The 14,516-nt window shown below is 34.4% G+C and overlaps 1 protein-coding gene across 5 annotated transcripts in view; it reads left to right on the top strand.

Annotated features, from left to right (window-relative positions):
- The window catches only part of LOC117227272 (uncharacterized), a 197,053-nt gene that overhangs the window by 178,882 nt on the left and 3,655 nt on the right, over window positions 1-14,516 (top strand). For all 5 annotated transcript variants that reach the window (XM_033482373.2, XM_033482372.2, XM_033482375.2 and 2 more), the window contains 7 exons: window positions 5,620-5,813; window positions 7,386-7,565; window positions 9,215-9,540; window positions 10,405-10,562; window positions 11,498-12,052; window positions 13,640-13,809; window positions 14,055-14,204. In XM_033482373.2, the coding sequence (XP_033338264.2) occupies window positions 5,620-5,813; window positions 7,386-7,565; window positions 9,215-9,540; window positions 10,405-10,562; window positions 11,498-12,052; window positions 13,640-13,809; window positions 14,055-14,204 (1,733 nt within the window). The remainder of the gene's footprint in view (window positions 1-5,619; window positions 5,814-7,385; window positions 7,566-9,214; window positions 9,541-10,404; window positions 10,563-11,497; window positions 12,053-13,639; window positions 13,810-14,054; window positions 14,205-14,516) is intronic.

Here is a 14,516-nt window from a genome sequence, read left to right as displayed (position 1 = left end):
ATTTAACCCAGAGTTAGTCTAAACAAAATTGTTGTATTATCTGCTTTTTAATATTTACTATAAATTGTTCTGGACGAATTTGAAAGGCTTTAACAATAAATTTTATCAGTCTGATAACCTCATCATCGATGTAGCGTCGATATGACGGACAATAAGAAAGAAAAATTGTTATAATAAATATTGCTTATAATAATAAATAATATTAAATAATATTTGCTTGTGATAAATAAATACCACTAATACACACTACAACTAAAATGTACGTAAGTATATAAAATTACGATATTGCGTTTGTTATGACGCTATAAATTCAATGCTTATTTTCATATTGTTATAGTTTATGAACGCATGTATTAAGAAATTATAAGAACATCTTTAACGTTTGTTCCTAGACCTTCCTGTTACATAATTATTCCTGTTACATATTATAGAAGACGTGTGAGTTCAAGATTCCATGACCTTAAATGTGAAACATTGTTTGTATAATCAACGACAATTAAAGGACTTATTTACTCAAAACTGTTAGTGCTTGTGCATAGTTGCGTTACTAATACGAGTGCGAGCGAAGAGGGAACTTCATAACAACCGAATTTCGCCGGAAATCGAATTAACATCCATTTCAGAGTACATCGGGCAAAGCATACATGCAATTAGTGTCTTCATGGCACGCTTTGATTGTTCAAAAGGACGACGCACTAAATGCCAAAGGGACTCGCTGGAGCAAATCAATTTCTAAGGTCGAATGTTCGTTAATTAGAGCTGGTTATCGGGCCGAACGTGTAGTTACGGTTCGATCTAATCTTCGCGTCATCGGCGAACGTTTATATGGCCACTAAACACGGGACGGGATCAAGAGATCTAATTTCGTTTAAATCGAAGTACCTGCGGAGTGGAGGTCGGTTCTGACATCGTTTCAAAGGGAGCAACTATAGGTGTAATAATCGCTCCCGCTTTGCCGGGATGGAACCGCGATCTCGTAGGCGTCCCGCCGTGCCGTCATCATCGCCGTGGATATTACCAACACTCGAAATCTCTCGAAATTCAAACGTAATCGTTCCTGCTGATAGGAGGGAACTTTTACTTTAAATAAATGCACGATCATTTGTTAGAAATTAAACGAGTTTCTTTTCGCATTCCATGAGAATATTAATTTCCAAGTGTCATGTCGTTCCAAGCTTCGTAAAAATCTCAGAAAATTAAAATGATTTATTCAATCCTTGCTGAACAGAGAGAGATCGACGGGTTGGCAATCAAGAATAAAAAATTGCGATTTCAATCTCAAAGCAAAGTTGCGAAGTTATTCACTGCAAAGTTATTCACAATTTGAAAAGTATTTCTAATAACGGGAGTATTTTTAAAATCTCCAAAAATAAAATACAATTTTAATAGAAGAGAACAATTTCATTCACGAAATCAAATATGTTATTTGAAACTGTGTATATTAACGGTTTTTAATCAAACAGAACATTTATTATCTGAAATAATATTTTACCTAACTTTGAATGGCGTCTATGAGCTATTCTCACATAATTTTACAATTCTTTGAAATATTGATTTTAAATTATAAAGCGACATTGAAAACTGCTTCTAATAACATAAATTTCTATGGTTCTGTGTCATATAGTTTTATCGCGAAGCGTATAATGTTTTTAACGCATACTGCACTGCAGCTACTGGGAAAAATGTATTAATGATTATAACTTATCAAACGACTAAATTAAATACTTACCATCCAAGAATCTTCCTTAGAGTAATGAAGGAAACTTTTAAGGAATAATAAATTTAAAAGCGTAGAAGAAAAGGGCATCGATCTTCTCGGCCTCGATTCATTCGATTCTCTCTTCGTTTATTTCCATCCCATTAATTTTACAGTGCCCTCTTAAGCGTGAACGAACATTTGAAGTTTTTCATTCCATGACAAATCATCTTGTAGGCTACATTCAAATTTTTACATGTCATCGAGTTAGCAATAAAACTCGGTTGTTTCTACAATTCGATAGATTCTTTATTGTCAAGAATCAAAGCAATATTTTATTTGTATATCATCTGTTAGTGGGGATTCTCTTATATGTTTAAAATGCACCGATACTTTTTTTGCAATCAGGTTTTAAAAGACTCAATTATCTCAGTTTTTATGAACCTCCGTATGTCTCCTTTTTCCTAATGAATTAAACGACAGAGTTACTCTATTCAAAAATACTATCATTGCAAAACATAAATCGTTGAAATGTTCCCAAAATGTATAGCGATACTAGTCGCGTGGTCCCTAATAAATTTTCACGATTATGCTGCCCGCGCTATTTCATTGCTAGAGTTAGGTCACGTTTAAACATAAATGTGTAAGTACATTAGTGGTAATATTACCAGTGTTAACATTATGTGCGCTTAATTTCACACTTAAATTGCGTGAGGCGTTTATCAAATGCCGAGAAAACCATCCGCTCCATTATTTCCAAGCAATCTAACCGACGATGTAGTCAACAAACTGGTTAACATACTGAAACTATGAAAAGCTAATACATTCCTGTGGTACTGCGTGATGAAGGCCACATTTATCATTTTCTTTTTATTCGTACTCATTTTACGAGCCAGTTATCGATTATGAGTGGACTGCGTACGTATTTATGACAGAATCGAATACTTCAAGTAGTAGGAAGATTTAAAAAATTGAAGGGTGTTAGTATACACTATTTTCAATCTATTACAATGATTTAAGGAAAGAACAATTTTCTATCTGGTTTCTATCTCCTGCAATTGATGCAAACAATTTTTATCCTGCATAAAACTCCGCAATCTAATTATGAGTCATTATTTTCCTGAACAATGAGACGAATATTCTTCGCAAGAATATCAATCTATGCCTGAATTAAAGTAGTAGCAGTAGTGATACCAATGGCGGACGATTATTCCCCGTTTATCGATTATGGTCAACGGTATTATCGATTCTCGAAGTTTTGATAACGTTTATAGCACGATCACCAGAATCGTTCAGAAAATCCACGATGTCGAAATAATTCCGACAATAGTCGGCTCGTTCAGAAAGATTGACATTGCGCGATCCCAAACAATAACGTGACCAGGAGAAGGACAGATTTGAATGGCGAACGAAGTGAACAATACACGCAATATGTCGTCTCGATCGGATCAATATCCGGTAAAAGGCGAGTTATTTCGGCCCGGTGCTCCATCCATGCTAACAAGTCCACGATCATATGAAAAAATCAGAAAAAAAACATTCGTATCGCGGGTGTTTACATTGCGTAAAATTTATGGATTGGGTGTATATAAACCCACAATCTTGAAAATAACAATTGATTATTTGTAGTCTCTCCAGACTGTCGGTTTTATAGAAAACTTCAATTTTCGTACATCATTTTACAAAAATTAAAATTGGGGAAAAGTTTCCTTCGTAAACTAAAAGATTACTCGAACAAATAAAGTTAAAATGCTATTAGACGTTGTTAACTTACACGAGTATATTTTCTTGCATTTTAAAAATCTGCACTTGTCATAAATGCATACAATGATCCGTAGTCTAGTAATCACACTTTCATTAAATTATTATTTACGATGTCAATACACAGAAGTTCAACCTTATTTTTACATTGGAGCAATTAATATTCGTAACAGAATATACAGTTATTTAACTTAGCAAGCACTGGTAACTTTTTAATGTAATTTTAAGTGCATTTTCGCATTTTGAAGTGAAATGATCTCCGATTACAAGTAAACAGAAGTAATCAAATGGTTGAAAACTAACAGATGATCAACAAAAGGCTAAATCAGAAATAGTGCATCTGAGAATAGAATGTGAGCTGGAATTCGTGGTACAACCGAACAGAGGGTGATTTTATGAGAAAAGATAAGGTTTAACATTTTTTTATCCGGGGCAGCGTTTTCGAAAAAATCGACTTTAAAATTTGTTCATCTTTGTAAAGGATTTAGTTGTCGTCTCTTCTTCTACCGCAGTTGCCTCCATCCGAGATAGTGTTTACAAACATTGACAATGATGGAAGCATTTCGTATATTACATACAATAAATTCTCTCTAATTGTCCCACAACTTGTAAATAGAAATAAACACTTTGGGAAGGAGAGACTCACTCGCAACTCGTTTTTATAGTCGCCGAATGTCAGCAACTGTAAAAACGAGCTGTGATGCTCGAATAATCATGTCTCTTCTTCCCAAATTGCCCATTTCTGTTTACAAGCTGAGAATTTCTGCTGTAGTTCGCAACAATTAATGTTTGTAAACATTATCTCGGTCGGAGGCAACTGCGATGGAAGAATAGACAACTAAATCCTTTACAAAGATAAATAAATTTTAAAGTCGATTTTCTCAAAAAAGGAGACCCGGATAAAAAAAATGTTATACCAAATTTGTTTCTTATTTTTTCACGTAGAATCACCCTCTGCTCGGTTGTACTAGGAATTCCGGTCCACCCTGTATATGTATCTCTACCACGCTGTATGTAGAATTACGATCAACAAGGTGACACTACGCGCTGTGAAACTCACTATAACGCCTGAAATATGCAGCTGGTGCAGTGACACTACATAAAATAACGGGTAAAAAGTAATTGTTCACATAGCTAGCCCAATTCGTCGTATCAGGTCATGTATCACGCCAACGAGCGTACTAAATTACGAACTGGACTGAGTTTTAGAAAATTTACACAATCAAAAAACGCACCGTTCTTCCACTATGTCCATATTTTAAATATTCAGCGCCGCGCTTTTCCTATGTGGTGAACAATTGGTTCATCCTAGTTTTCCTCTGTACCGGTTTGAATTCATTTCGTGTAAATAAGCAATTAAAATTGAAACCACCCCAAACACACTGTTTCTATCAATTTGAAAATGGCACGCTTCCACCTGTTTATAAATATTATACGTTCTATTAATGTCGATGAAACATGGCATGTTTGGACATTTGCGGCTGTATATTGACAGAAGTTATAGAATATATAGTGTGTGCACATGTATGAAATATTGAAAACGTGAAATATAAATTCTAATGATCTTCTAAATATTATGCTGCACGTTACGGCTTTAAACAAAAACAAAACTAGCAAAATTAATTTCGTTTTCATCTGATGGTGACAAATAATTTTCCGCGGCTAATATTTAATTTCACATATGTGAATTATATTTCGTTCTCTGTTTATATTCAATTGATTAAACAAATAACTTTGTATACAATGTTGGCAGAAATAACTATTGTTATGTATTTATAATTAATGAATAGGTAACGGCGTGTAGTATTCTCTTCATAGTAAATTTAATAATATTGGCATACTATTTTAAACTTATCAAAATTATTAAAAGAAATGTTTCATTTTTCTTTAATATTCCTGATTCCTACAACCGTCTTGGAAAATGTTTATTTTGCACAAAGATTTGGAGTCTATTAATAATTATAATGTATGAAATATTAAGTAGCGCATTCAGCAAGATTTTATAAAAAAGTTCTGCCTTTTCGAAACGTGACCGTAATATTGTCTTCATCCTCGAATGAGTCAAGGGTACCTTAGGTAAAACTAAAAGTAAATACTTGAAAATGGAATTTTGGTTTTCGGAAAAGTTTCCACATGACTAATGTATTTTATTTCATTTTCAGAGAGCACGTTCCGGGTAACGTTGCAGAAAAGCAGTCGTGGACTTGGCTTAAGCGTTTCCGGTGGTGGAACCGCAGGGCCAGTACGAGTAAAAAGACTGTTTCCTCAACAACCTGCGGCCTTGTCCAATAAACTTCAACCTGGTGATATTCTCCTTGCTGCTAATGGTATTCCCCTAACCGGTCTCACCAATTATGTAAGTAAAGTTTAATTTCGTCAGCTGTGCGCGTTTTATCAACAAGAATTTTTGCCTAGATCGTATTTCCTTAACAAAAATAATTTATTTTATTAAATACATAGCACAATTTCTATTGTTATTTGAAAATAATATTATTTATTATTATTATTTTCAATAATACTCCCCATTGTTATTTAAAACTCTGTGTCTGAGTTGTGTTAAAATATATGTAGATAGATTAGATGTGTTTCTTATAATACTTGCAATATTTGCTTGCCTATAAAACTAGTACACATTTCATAAAATGTATACAATTTTTTACACTTGCCCAATATATTGCAAAAACATAAAATTACACTAAAGTTTCTTTGTCACAGCAATCAAGTAAGAACCTTATAATCTTGTATGTCTACAAATACGAAACAAATAAAATTGTAACATCACAGTATAAAAAAAAAAAATAATAAAAACTGAGAAATAACGTCGTCACAGAACTCCTAATTGAACTTTTGCATGTCCATTTATCAATTAAAGTTCGGTTCTCATTTAAAAAAATTTCTGTCCTCTGGCCCTTACTCAAAAACGTAATATTTCATCCCAGCCTATCCAACCGATTACTGTACCATATTTTGGATGAATTCCACAGGCTTGTCTTCTCGTAGCTGTTCCAGATTTGCATTTGATTAACATAATACGCTATCTTTGGTTAACATAAGACGCTATCTTGCGTATACATACATAGTTTGAGCACGTTTATCCTCGGAGAATCAAGGTATAATATCAGTTTATGTTGTTCAACACTGTTCGCCGTATTTTCTCTTGCACGGTAACACATCAATGGCGAATCCCAAAACTTCGATAACTCTGTTAGAATTTGAATTATGTGAATAATTTTAGACATGCATAATGGAAGACAATACTTGAACAACACTATTACCAAAACTTCTATTAAGTCAGGATATATTTTAGTTCTTCTTACTTGGTATAAAGATAAATTGTTCAAAATGTCTTAGAAAACATTGCAAAAAAGCAATGTTTCTACACTTAATCTTAGATTTCCCAGAACATAATAACGATAAATATGGACAAAAGTGTTAGTATAACGGAATAATGCTAAACGTTTGGAAATAATAGAACTCTCCATTCATATAAAAATAAATGTGTTTGTTTTTTCAATAATGTCTGGAATATTTTCTTTATACATAATATTAACATGTTGACTGCCGCATCGTTCATATAAGGATAACACTAGTCTTTGATCAGATTAAAAACTATTATCGAGAGCAGATTATGATTTGTATCATACAGTAGAATGAAAGAAACAATCGCATTAATAAACTTCAACTTGCCAGTTTTAATTTCCTTAACTAAACTGTTTATAAGTTGCAGGACTTTTTGGGATTGTGATGTGATGGTCAACGTGTTAATGAAAATATTTCCCATGCCGAAAGTATAAATAATTACAACGGTAAACGTTCGATTGAATCATATTTTGTTAGGTGTATTAACGATGCAATATCGAAATAGTTGAAGATGACCAACGTCGAGGAATCGGAATCTTGAATCTGATTTGAATGCAACTTGTTGCAGGAGGCTCTCGAAGTTCTACGAACGACACCCAGTACTGTGGAGTTGGTGGTGTGCCGGCTTCCGGGTGATACGAATGTCACACCACCCGGGGCACCCCCGCCGCCCCCGGCAAGGCGTGAGCCGCCCCCGCCTCTGCGTATTTTGAACCCCCTGCCGCCACTTCAAATCGAACCCTGCGGTGTAAGTAACCCTTATCAAGAATCCTTCCTTGTTGCGACCCGGTAGGCAACCGAATTTCCTGGATCACTGACTCACTGAATTCCTCGATTTTCCACCCCCTTGAATGCTAATCGGAAGATTGAAATTGCCCGATTGAGATACGACGGAATTACTATTGACAAGGTATTATGAAACCACTGTATTTCCATGCGCACACGAGTAACAGTTCCTGCAGACGTGAAATATAACCAAAATGCAAAGGAGCCATAGGATAACCATTATTTTTTCAACCGAAATGTTTTTTATAATATAAGTCATAATTATAAGTGACTAGCAGTTTTTTTTCATGACCGATTTAAATGAAACTTTACACTATTATGAATAAAATCGGTATCATGAAATTGGTAAGCGAAATACAGAGCAATGAAGACATCAGAAGAACTTATGATTCTATTTAGAATGTCTTTAATTTATTAAAAGTAAAAAAGAAAAGAAATAGAACTTGTTGGGATAACTTTTACTGCTAACATATTATCTCATGAGTTCCCACAGATTCTAATTGATAACATTTCAATCTGTTTGGCAATTCAGAAAAGTTAATTTTTAAATCTAGACTTATGAATCATACAGAAATGACCCGATAGTTCTTAGAAGTATAAAATATAAATGTAAATAATATAGTGGACAATATTTATTTTATTATTACATAAATATTTCATTTCGAATAATCAAATACATTGACGTTGTGAAAGATACTAAATTCGTAAAATACAGTCAAGGAAAATCTGTTTTTAAATATCTCGTGGTTCATGGCCATCAAACTCGACAGCATAACTATGTAGTATTCATAAAGCAATGAGTAATGAATATACTATCAGTTACATCCAGAGACTCTCCAGAGGAATACAGAATCCAATCGAAGTTCGTTTACAATTTAGATTTTGGCATCTCTTAGCTAACGAACAGTTTCTGATGCAATGGCAACAAAATCCATCGCGTTTATATGGGTCACATCAACTCCGATTACTCATGACACGTACAAATATTCGACATTATATAATAATCTACCTTCTATTCATATCATAAAAATCTCTTAAACATTTTAACTTAAATATTTCTCAATTTTTACAAGAATTTATGCTTTTCTTTATTTGAAAGACACTTCAATAAGTTGAACTTATATTACCTAAAAAAATTTTATTTTATTTTCAATCTTCGATAATTAATCGAAGGCTGTCATAAATTTTGATGCACTCATCGCAAATCGAATGTCTTTTTTTTGATCATGATGAATCTTCGAAAACTGTAAAAACAGTAACTAAAATTTTCAGTTTTAACAATTTCTCGGCTTTTACCATAAAGCCTGCACAGATATTTCTTGAACATTCTATATATTTCTATGTTATATATTTCTTGTACATTTTTGTACAACATTGCAAATATTACAACACGTTTATACTATGTTTAAAATTAGTAAATCCTAAAAGCCTCAAAAAATCAAATGAATTTAACTTACTTTTTTTTGTTATTATCCTAATACAATAGTATTATCCTAATTACTCTAATATGAAAGAACAAGTGGCCCTAAATTTTTAGTAACTCCGTCATCAAGGAAAATATTGAACAAGGCGTATTGAATCGGTGGAAATTCATCTACCCATTTGCCATAGGAATTCGACATAGAGATGACGAAAGTTGGCGGCAGCCTGGGTTTCACTTTGAGAAAAGCGGATAGCAGCGCACTGGGTCATTACGTGAGGGCATTAGTGCGAGAGCCAGCATTAAGCGACGGCCGCATTCGACCAGGGGACAAAATAGTCGCTGTTGACGGGGCACCATTGTCCCCCATGAGCCACGAAGAGGCTGTCCAATTGCTGCGACAATGTGGTCCCACCGTGAAGCTCCGATTGTACAGGGATCTGGCGCAAACTCCTGTCTCCGCGCTCTCGCCTACTGAGCCTGATCACCCTCTCCGTCCACCACGAACAAGTTTGAGGTGAACTTTTTCTTGTGATTATAAAGTATTTCCATGATCAAACAGAACAAATCAGTCCCTGATGCATTATTCATACCCGACTTCACTACTCGATAGTTTCAACTTACGTTCAACTCTTACTCAATTTACCTAAAATAAATCTATCGATACGCTAACTGTCCTAGTCTTTACGTATACTACATAGAGATTACATGGACATGGGTAGAAGCTTTCAGAACTCAATGCAAATCTTTCAAATCATACGCTCCTCACAAACAGTTGCAGATTCTTCATATATTAACACATTTCGACCACCATCTAAATGATCAGAGGAATAAGAGTCGCACAACTTTTTCTCAAAATCTTCGAAATCAATCTTTATTACAATTTATTAATCTCTTCGTGCTGTGATTTCTCTCACAGCCACGTAAATCATTGATTCGTTATCGCTGATAAATTCCTATACGAGACAAAAAATTCATGTTTGTTGGTCTAGATTCACTGTAATTGCCAAATATCGGCAACAAAAATATTAAACTTCATTTCCATTTAAGATAAGTGAGTAACAAACATAATTAGAAAACTATTGTTTCGCGAGCTTTACGACTTGTCGTGTCTAAGAAGCTTGTAAAAGTAATTAAGTAAGATATTCTGTGACTTTGTGTGACTTCTGAGAACACATACTCAGCTCGTAATAAACTAGTATGTCATGTTTAAAAATAGTGATAGAGAAACTAAAACGGATAGTCTTATAATAACTAAAATAGAAAATGTGTGAAGTTTGACTCGAGGAACGTGTGAGAAGTAAAGATCAGTGGCACGACGACGATGTTTAACAACTGGTTATGCATAACCGAAAGATAAAATACAGAAATGTTCTTCCAGACAAGAGGCAGTCGACATGCTCTGCGATTTAGCGGTTCGGAAACTATCTCCAGGTACCTCGAGCGGTTCAAGTTGCAAGCAATCCCCTGGAGCGTCTTGCAATTCTCCAAGAAGACTTCGCCGTCTTGCCACCCGCACACCTACCGAAAATGATCAAGGTATTCCAACGATTTGTAGCGAAGTATGATTCTTTAGAAATAAAAAGAACCGTAATTTTTTCTATGACATTTGTATCGTGTAAGTAATGCAGAATCCATCTTTGAACGGTATTTTAAATTATCCATCGGCAACAAAATTATCATTGACAATGTTGAAAAAGCTAAATAATATCAACTGTACTATGGTATTAAAGAAAGAATGTAATGAGCTTGAAAATGCTCACGGTCGCTTTGATATTTCAAGAATATCTTTCGAGAATAAATTTCGAGAATATGAAATTGTATTCATTCGATGCGATCCTTAAAATGCTGCGTAATTCATTATTAATATTCCATAGTATTGAAATTCATTAGTATTGACTCACTCTCCGTCGTCAAAATTCAATTAGTCGCAAATGAACTGGTGAATGAAGTATTTTGCCTGTGAACGACTTAAACATGTTCTCTCCTCGTGGCTGTAGTACAGTATGACACTTTCATTATAATGAACTTAACTTTTGAGGAAAACACACAACATATATATATATGAAATTGTGGTTATTGGTTTTTGTCAATTTTTGCGATATTAAAACAAAACTCTTGATATGAACAATCCAATCTGCATTACACATTCTAAGTTAGTTTTGGGTTGATTCTGGGTTTGTTATGAATGGGTTAATTAAAAGTTTCATTAATTATTATATTATTAACATATTGGAAACTAAAAAATGTCCATAAACAAACAATACCACCTTCCTACTCTCCTACCCATAGAATCTCAATTCACTATGATAAGGAGGTCATACCGTACTCTATATCCTATCTGGAGTAACGACAAAGAGAATCATCCACTTTCGAACAGCACCATTCGACAAGGTGTACTTAAACAATCCAGATATCGAAGAATCGATCGGAACAGCTCGATCCAACAATAAGACCGGTACCGATTCTTTCAGGAGCTCCGGAGAAGCACTCGAGCGTGCACACGACGTCGACGGCCAGCCAGGCGGAGACATCCGATTCCGACCAGTGCTCGATCAGGACGCAGATAACGAACTCCCAGCCAAACACACCGGGAACCGACATAATCGATCCACCGCCGCTCTACGACGTCTGCGATTCCAGTGATTCCTCGAAAACACCGGCGCGGCCGAGTTTTCTCGACCTAACGGCACCCCAAGGAAAGCCTCATTTTCAGTTCTGCAGCTTGGACTCCGATCTCGAGTATCCCGGAGGTGACGGGATCGCCGCTGCGGACGATCAGGCCGTGACAACGCCCGCCGATTACGAGAGGAGACATGCGAACATCCTCTGTAGCGACGACCATGACAACAATCTACCTTCTGAGCCGGCCTCCATGCCACCCGTGCTATCCTCAACGAGCAGCTCGAGCACAGCTGCATTCAGCTATAAAAACCCTGCTTATCAAAGCGCCAATCCAGCTTGCGGCGCCGGTATCGACACCGCTGCCAAAAATAAGGCTACACACTCCAGCGATCAGGACATACCAGGTTACACACAATATTTTATTCAAGATCGTACAACGACGCATTTGATTCCGAAATTCCGTCCGAAAGTCCACAAGAAATTGAACACTTTTTGGAGTATGTACTGTTTCACGGTTCGATGAAATTTCGATGAGAACGTACTTCAAAGGATTTTTCGAAATTTTTAAATCGTTGGTTTTACGGGCGATCAAAATTTCGAGCCTTTTTTGTTACGCTATAGGCGAACTAACAAACGGATGAAATTGAGCTTGTGAGTGCTTACTATTGATAATACATTGTATTCAATGATACGAAATGAAGAGAAAATGTACACATCTTTCACATGTTTTAAAAAATTATATCATTCGATTAACAAACTTTATATAATAGATTTTGTACACTTTTTTGTTATTATTTTATGTTAATACTAAAATGCTATCCCTTTTAATTTGTATACAAATATTTTTTGTTTATATACGCTGTTTATAATTCACACTAGCTAATTGATAGTATTATCTATAAAAGGATTGGAAAATCATTATCGTTTCCATTTGTTTTCCATATTACACTATAATAATAAATAAATTATATTCATATTAATTATATTAATTATATTAATAAATTATAATTATATAATTATAAACAAAAGTAAAAGCATATCTTGCAGTGATTAAAAACGATATGGAAGAATTGGTCGCAGAGAAACATAAATAAAATCGTATTCGATTATATTCCCTATTTTGAAATGTACGATGAAAAACATTGAACATTTCAATCAAAGTAACAAAATTTAGTTTAGTCAAATTTATTCATTTAAAATTTAGTTATTTATGTAATCAAAGAAACGTAATTTTCTAACATGGCACTAATATTTAACATTTCTGATAATAATACTAAAAGTTTTTGCGTGCATTTTAACGTAATAATATTAAACTCGCAAAATTAATTGACGAATCTCCTTATCGTATCGGTTAAATGTCTTTGATTTATCGAGTAAGCCAGAGATCATCAAACACGATGTTCAATTAAATAAAATAAACAGAAAGTAAATGAAAGTTCCATTCATTCGACTACTGTCCATCAAGTGTTTAAAGCATATTAGTCAACGTTTTACTATCTTATCTTTTAGTACTATAGGAGCGTGCAATCTCTTGTTGCTACGATGTCGAGTTATCTTGATTTTGCGTACAAAACCGAGTCCCGGCAACCACGAATAAGCAGTCCATTCGAGAGATTGTTAAATACTTTCATCGAGCATTACGCGTTTCATTATCCATATTATTTATTATACATACTTCATTATACTTGACAAACATTCTCTCTCACGTCGTGATCAAAGAAAATGATATAGAAGTGGAAAGTGAACCTTTCAATACCATTCTTCATACGGTAAACGAATGATAAACTAGTGATAAACTATTTTTTTCTAAATCATTTAATTATTTAATTAGAAAACAGTATGTGCGACTAGATTCTAAATCCCCCCCCCCCTCATAGTGAAGTTGAACGAAAAACAATGCCAATTAGTTCAGTCGCATAAATTAGAATCTAATTGCAGGCTGACATTTAATTAACTCCGTGCGTTCTAACTTTGATATATATCTGACATAGGAAAAATCTTGGGAGCGGAGGATCCCGCCGGTAGCAAGGGTTTATTGAAGTGGAAAGGTGTGATGTTTGCCCCAGATGATGGAATAGATAAAACTGAGAATGAAGAGAAGATCGGAAAGGATACCACGGATTCAGCTATCCCCAATGAAGAACTTGAACAAGGAACTGAGGTAGAAATTTGTCTCCGAATTGAATCGAGGTGTTAATAAATACATCCAAGTTTATTGTTCATTTGCGAACGATAATTGCTGGTGAACGATGAATTGTTTCAACGCTCAAAATTTAAAGCTTTAACAAACACAGTCTATAATTTTTAGAATTTTTCTAGAATTCTAGATTTTGCAATCACTTTTGTAAAATGTTTGAACAATTCACATGACGTATGATTTTATTATAATCAATATTCTTGTTAAAGGTGTTCATGGTAGAGCTGACGCGTGGATGGAATAGTCGACTAGGGTTCAGCTTGCAACCGGAAGGAAATCATACAGTTATATCAGTCGTACATCCCGACAGTGTTGCTGCTAAAGATGGCAGACTCAAGCAAGGAGATGTGCTTTTAATGGTACATTATGTTTCATTCTTATAACCGTAATTAATTAGTAAAAATATCAGGGCAGTAAAAGTTAAAATTCTTTGAATGTATAAATAATTGTTTCTAACAATAATGAAATACTTTCATTAATTCAATTTAAAAATAAAATTATATATATATATATAAATACTTAATTTAAGACTTCTTCTATAATAATAATAATAATATGATCAAATTGTGAAAATCGTTCGGAACAGAAGGAGAATACATTTTACATATTATTGCGATTCTTACAATTCTGAAACTTTCAATATGAGTATCGGTGTATGTATGTAGTTTTTA

The sequence above is a fragment of the Megalopta genalis genome, chromosome 6 (assembly GCF_051020955.1).
Source record: "Megalopta genalis isolate 19385.01 chromosome 6, iyMegGena1_principal, whole genome shotgun sequence".
Classification (NCBI taxonomy): Eukaryota; Metazoa; Arthropoda; class Insecta; order Hymenoptera; family Halictidae; genus Megalopta; species Megalopta genalis.
The sequence above is the reverse complement of the archived record's forward strand: the minus strand, read 5'-3'. Positions and strand labels throughout refer to the sequence as shown.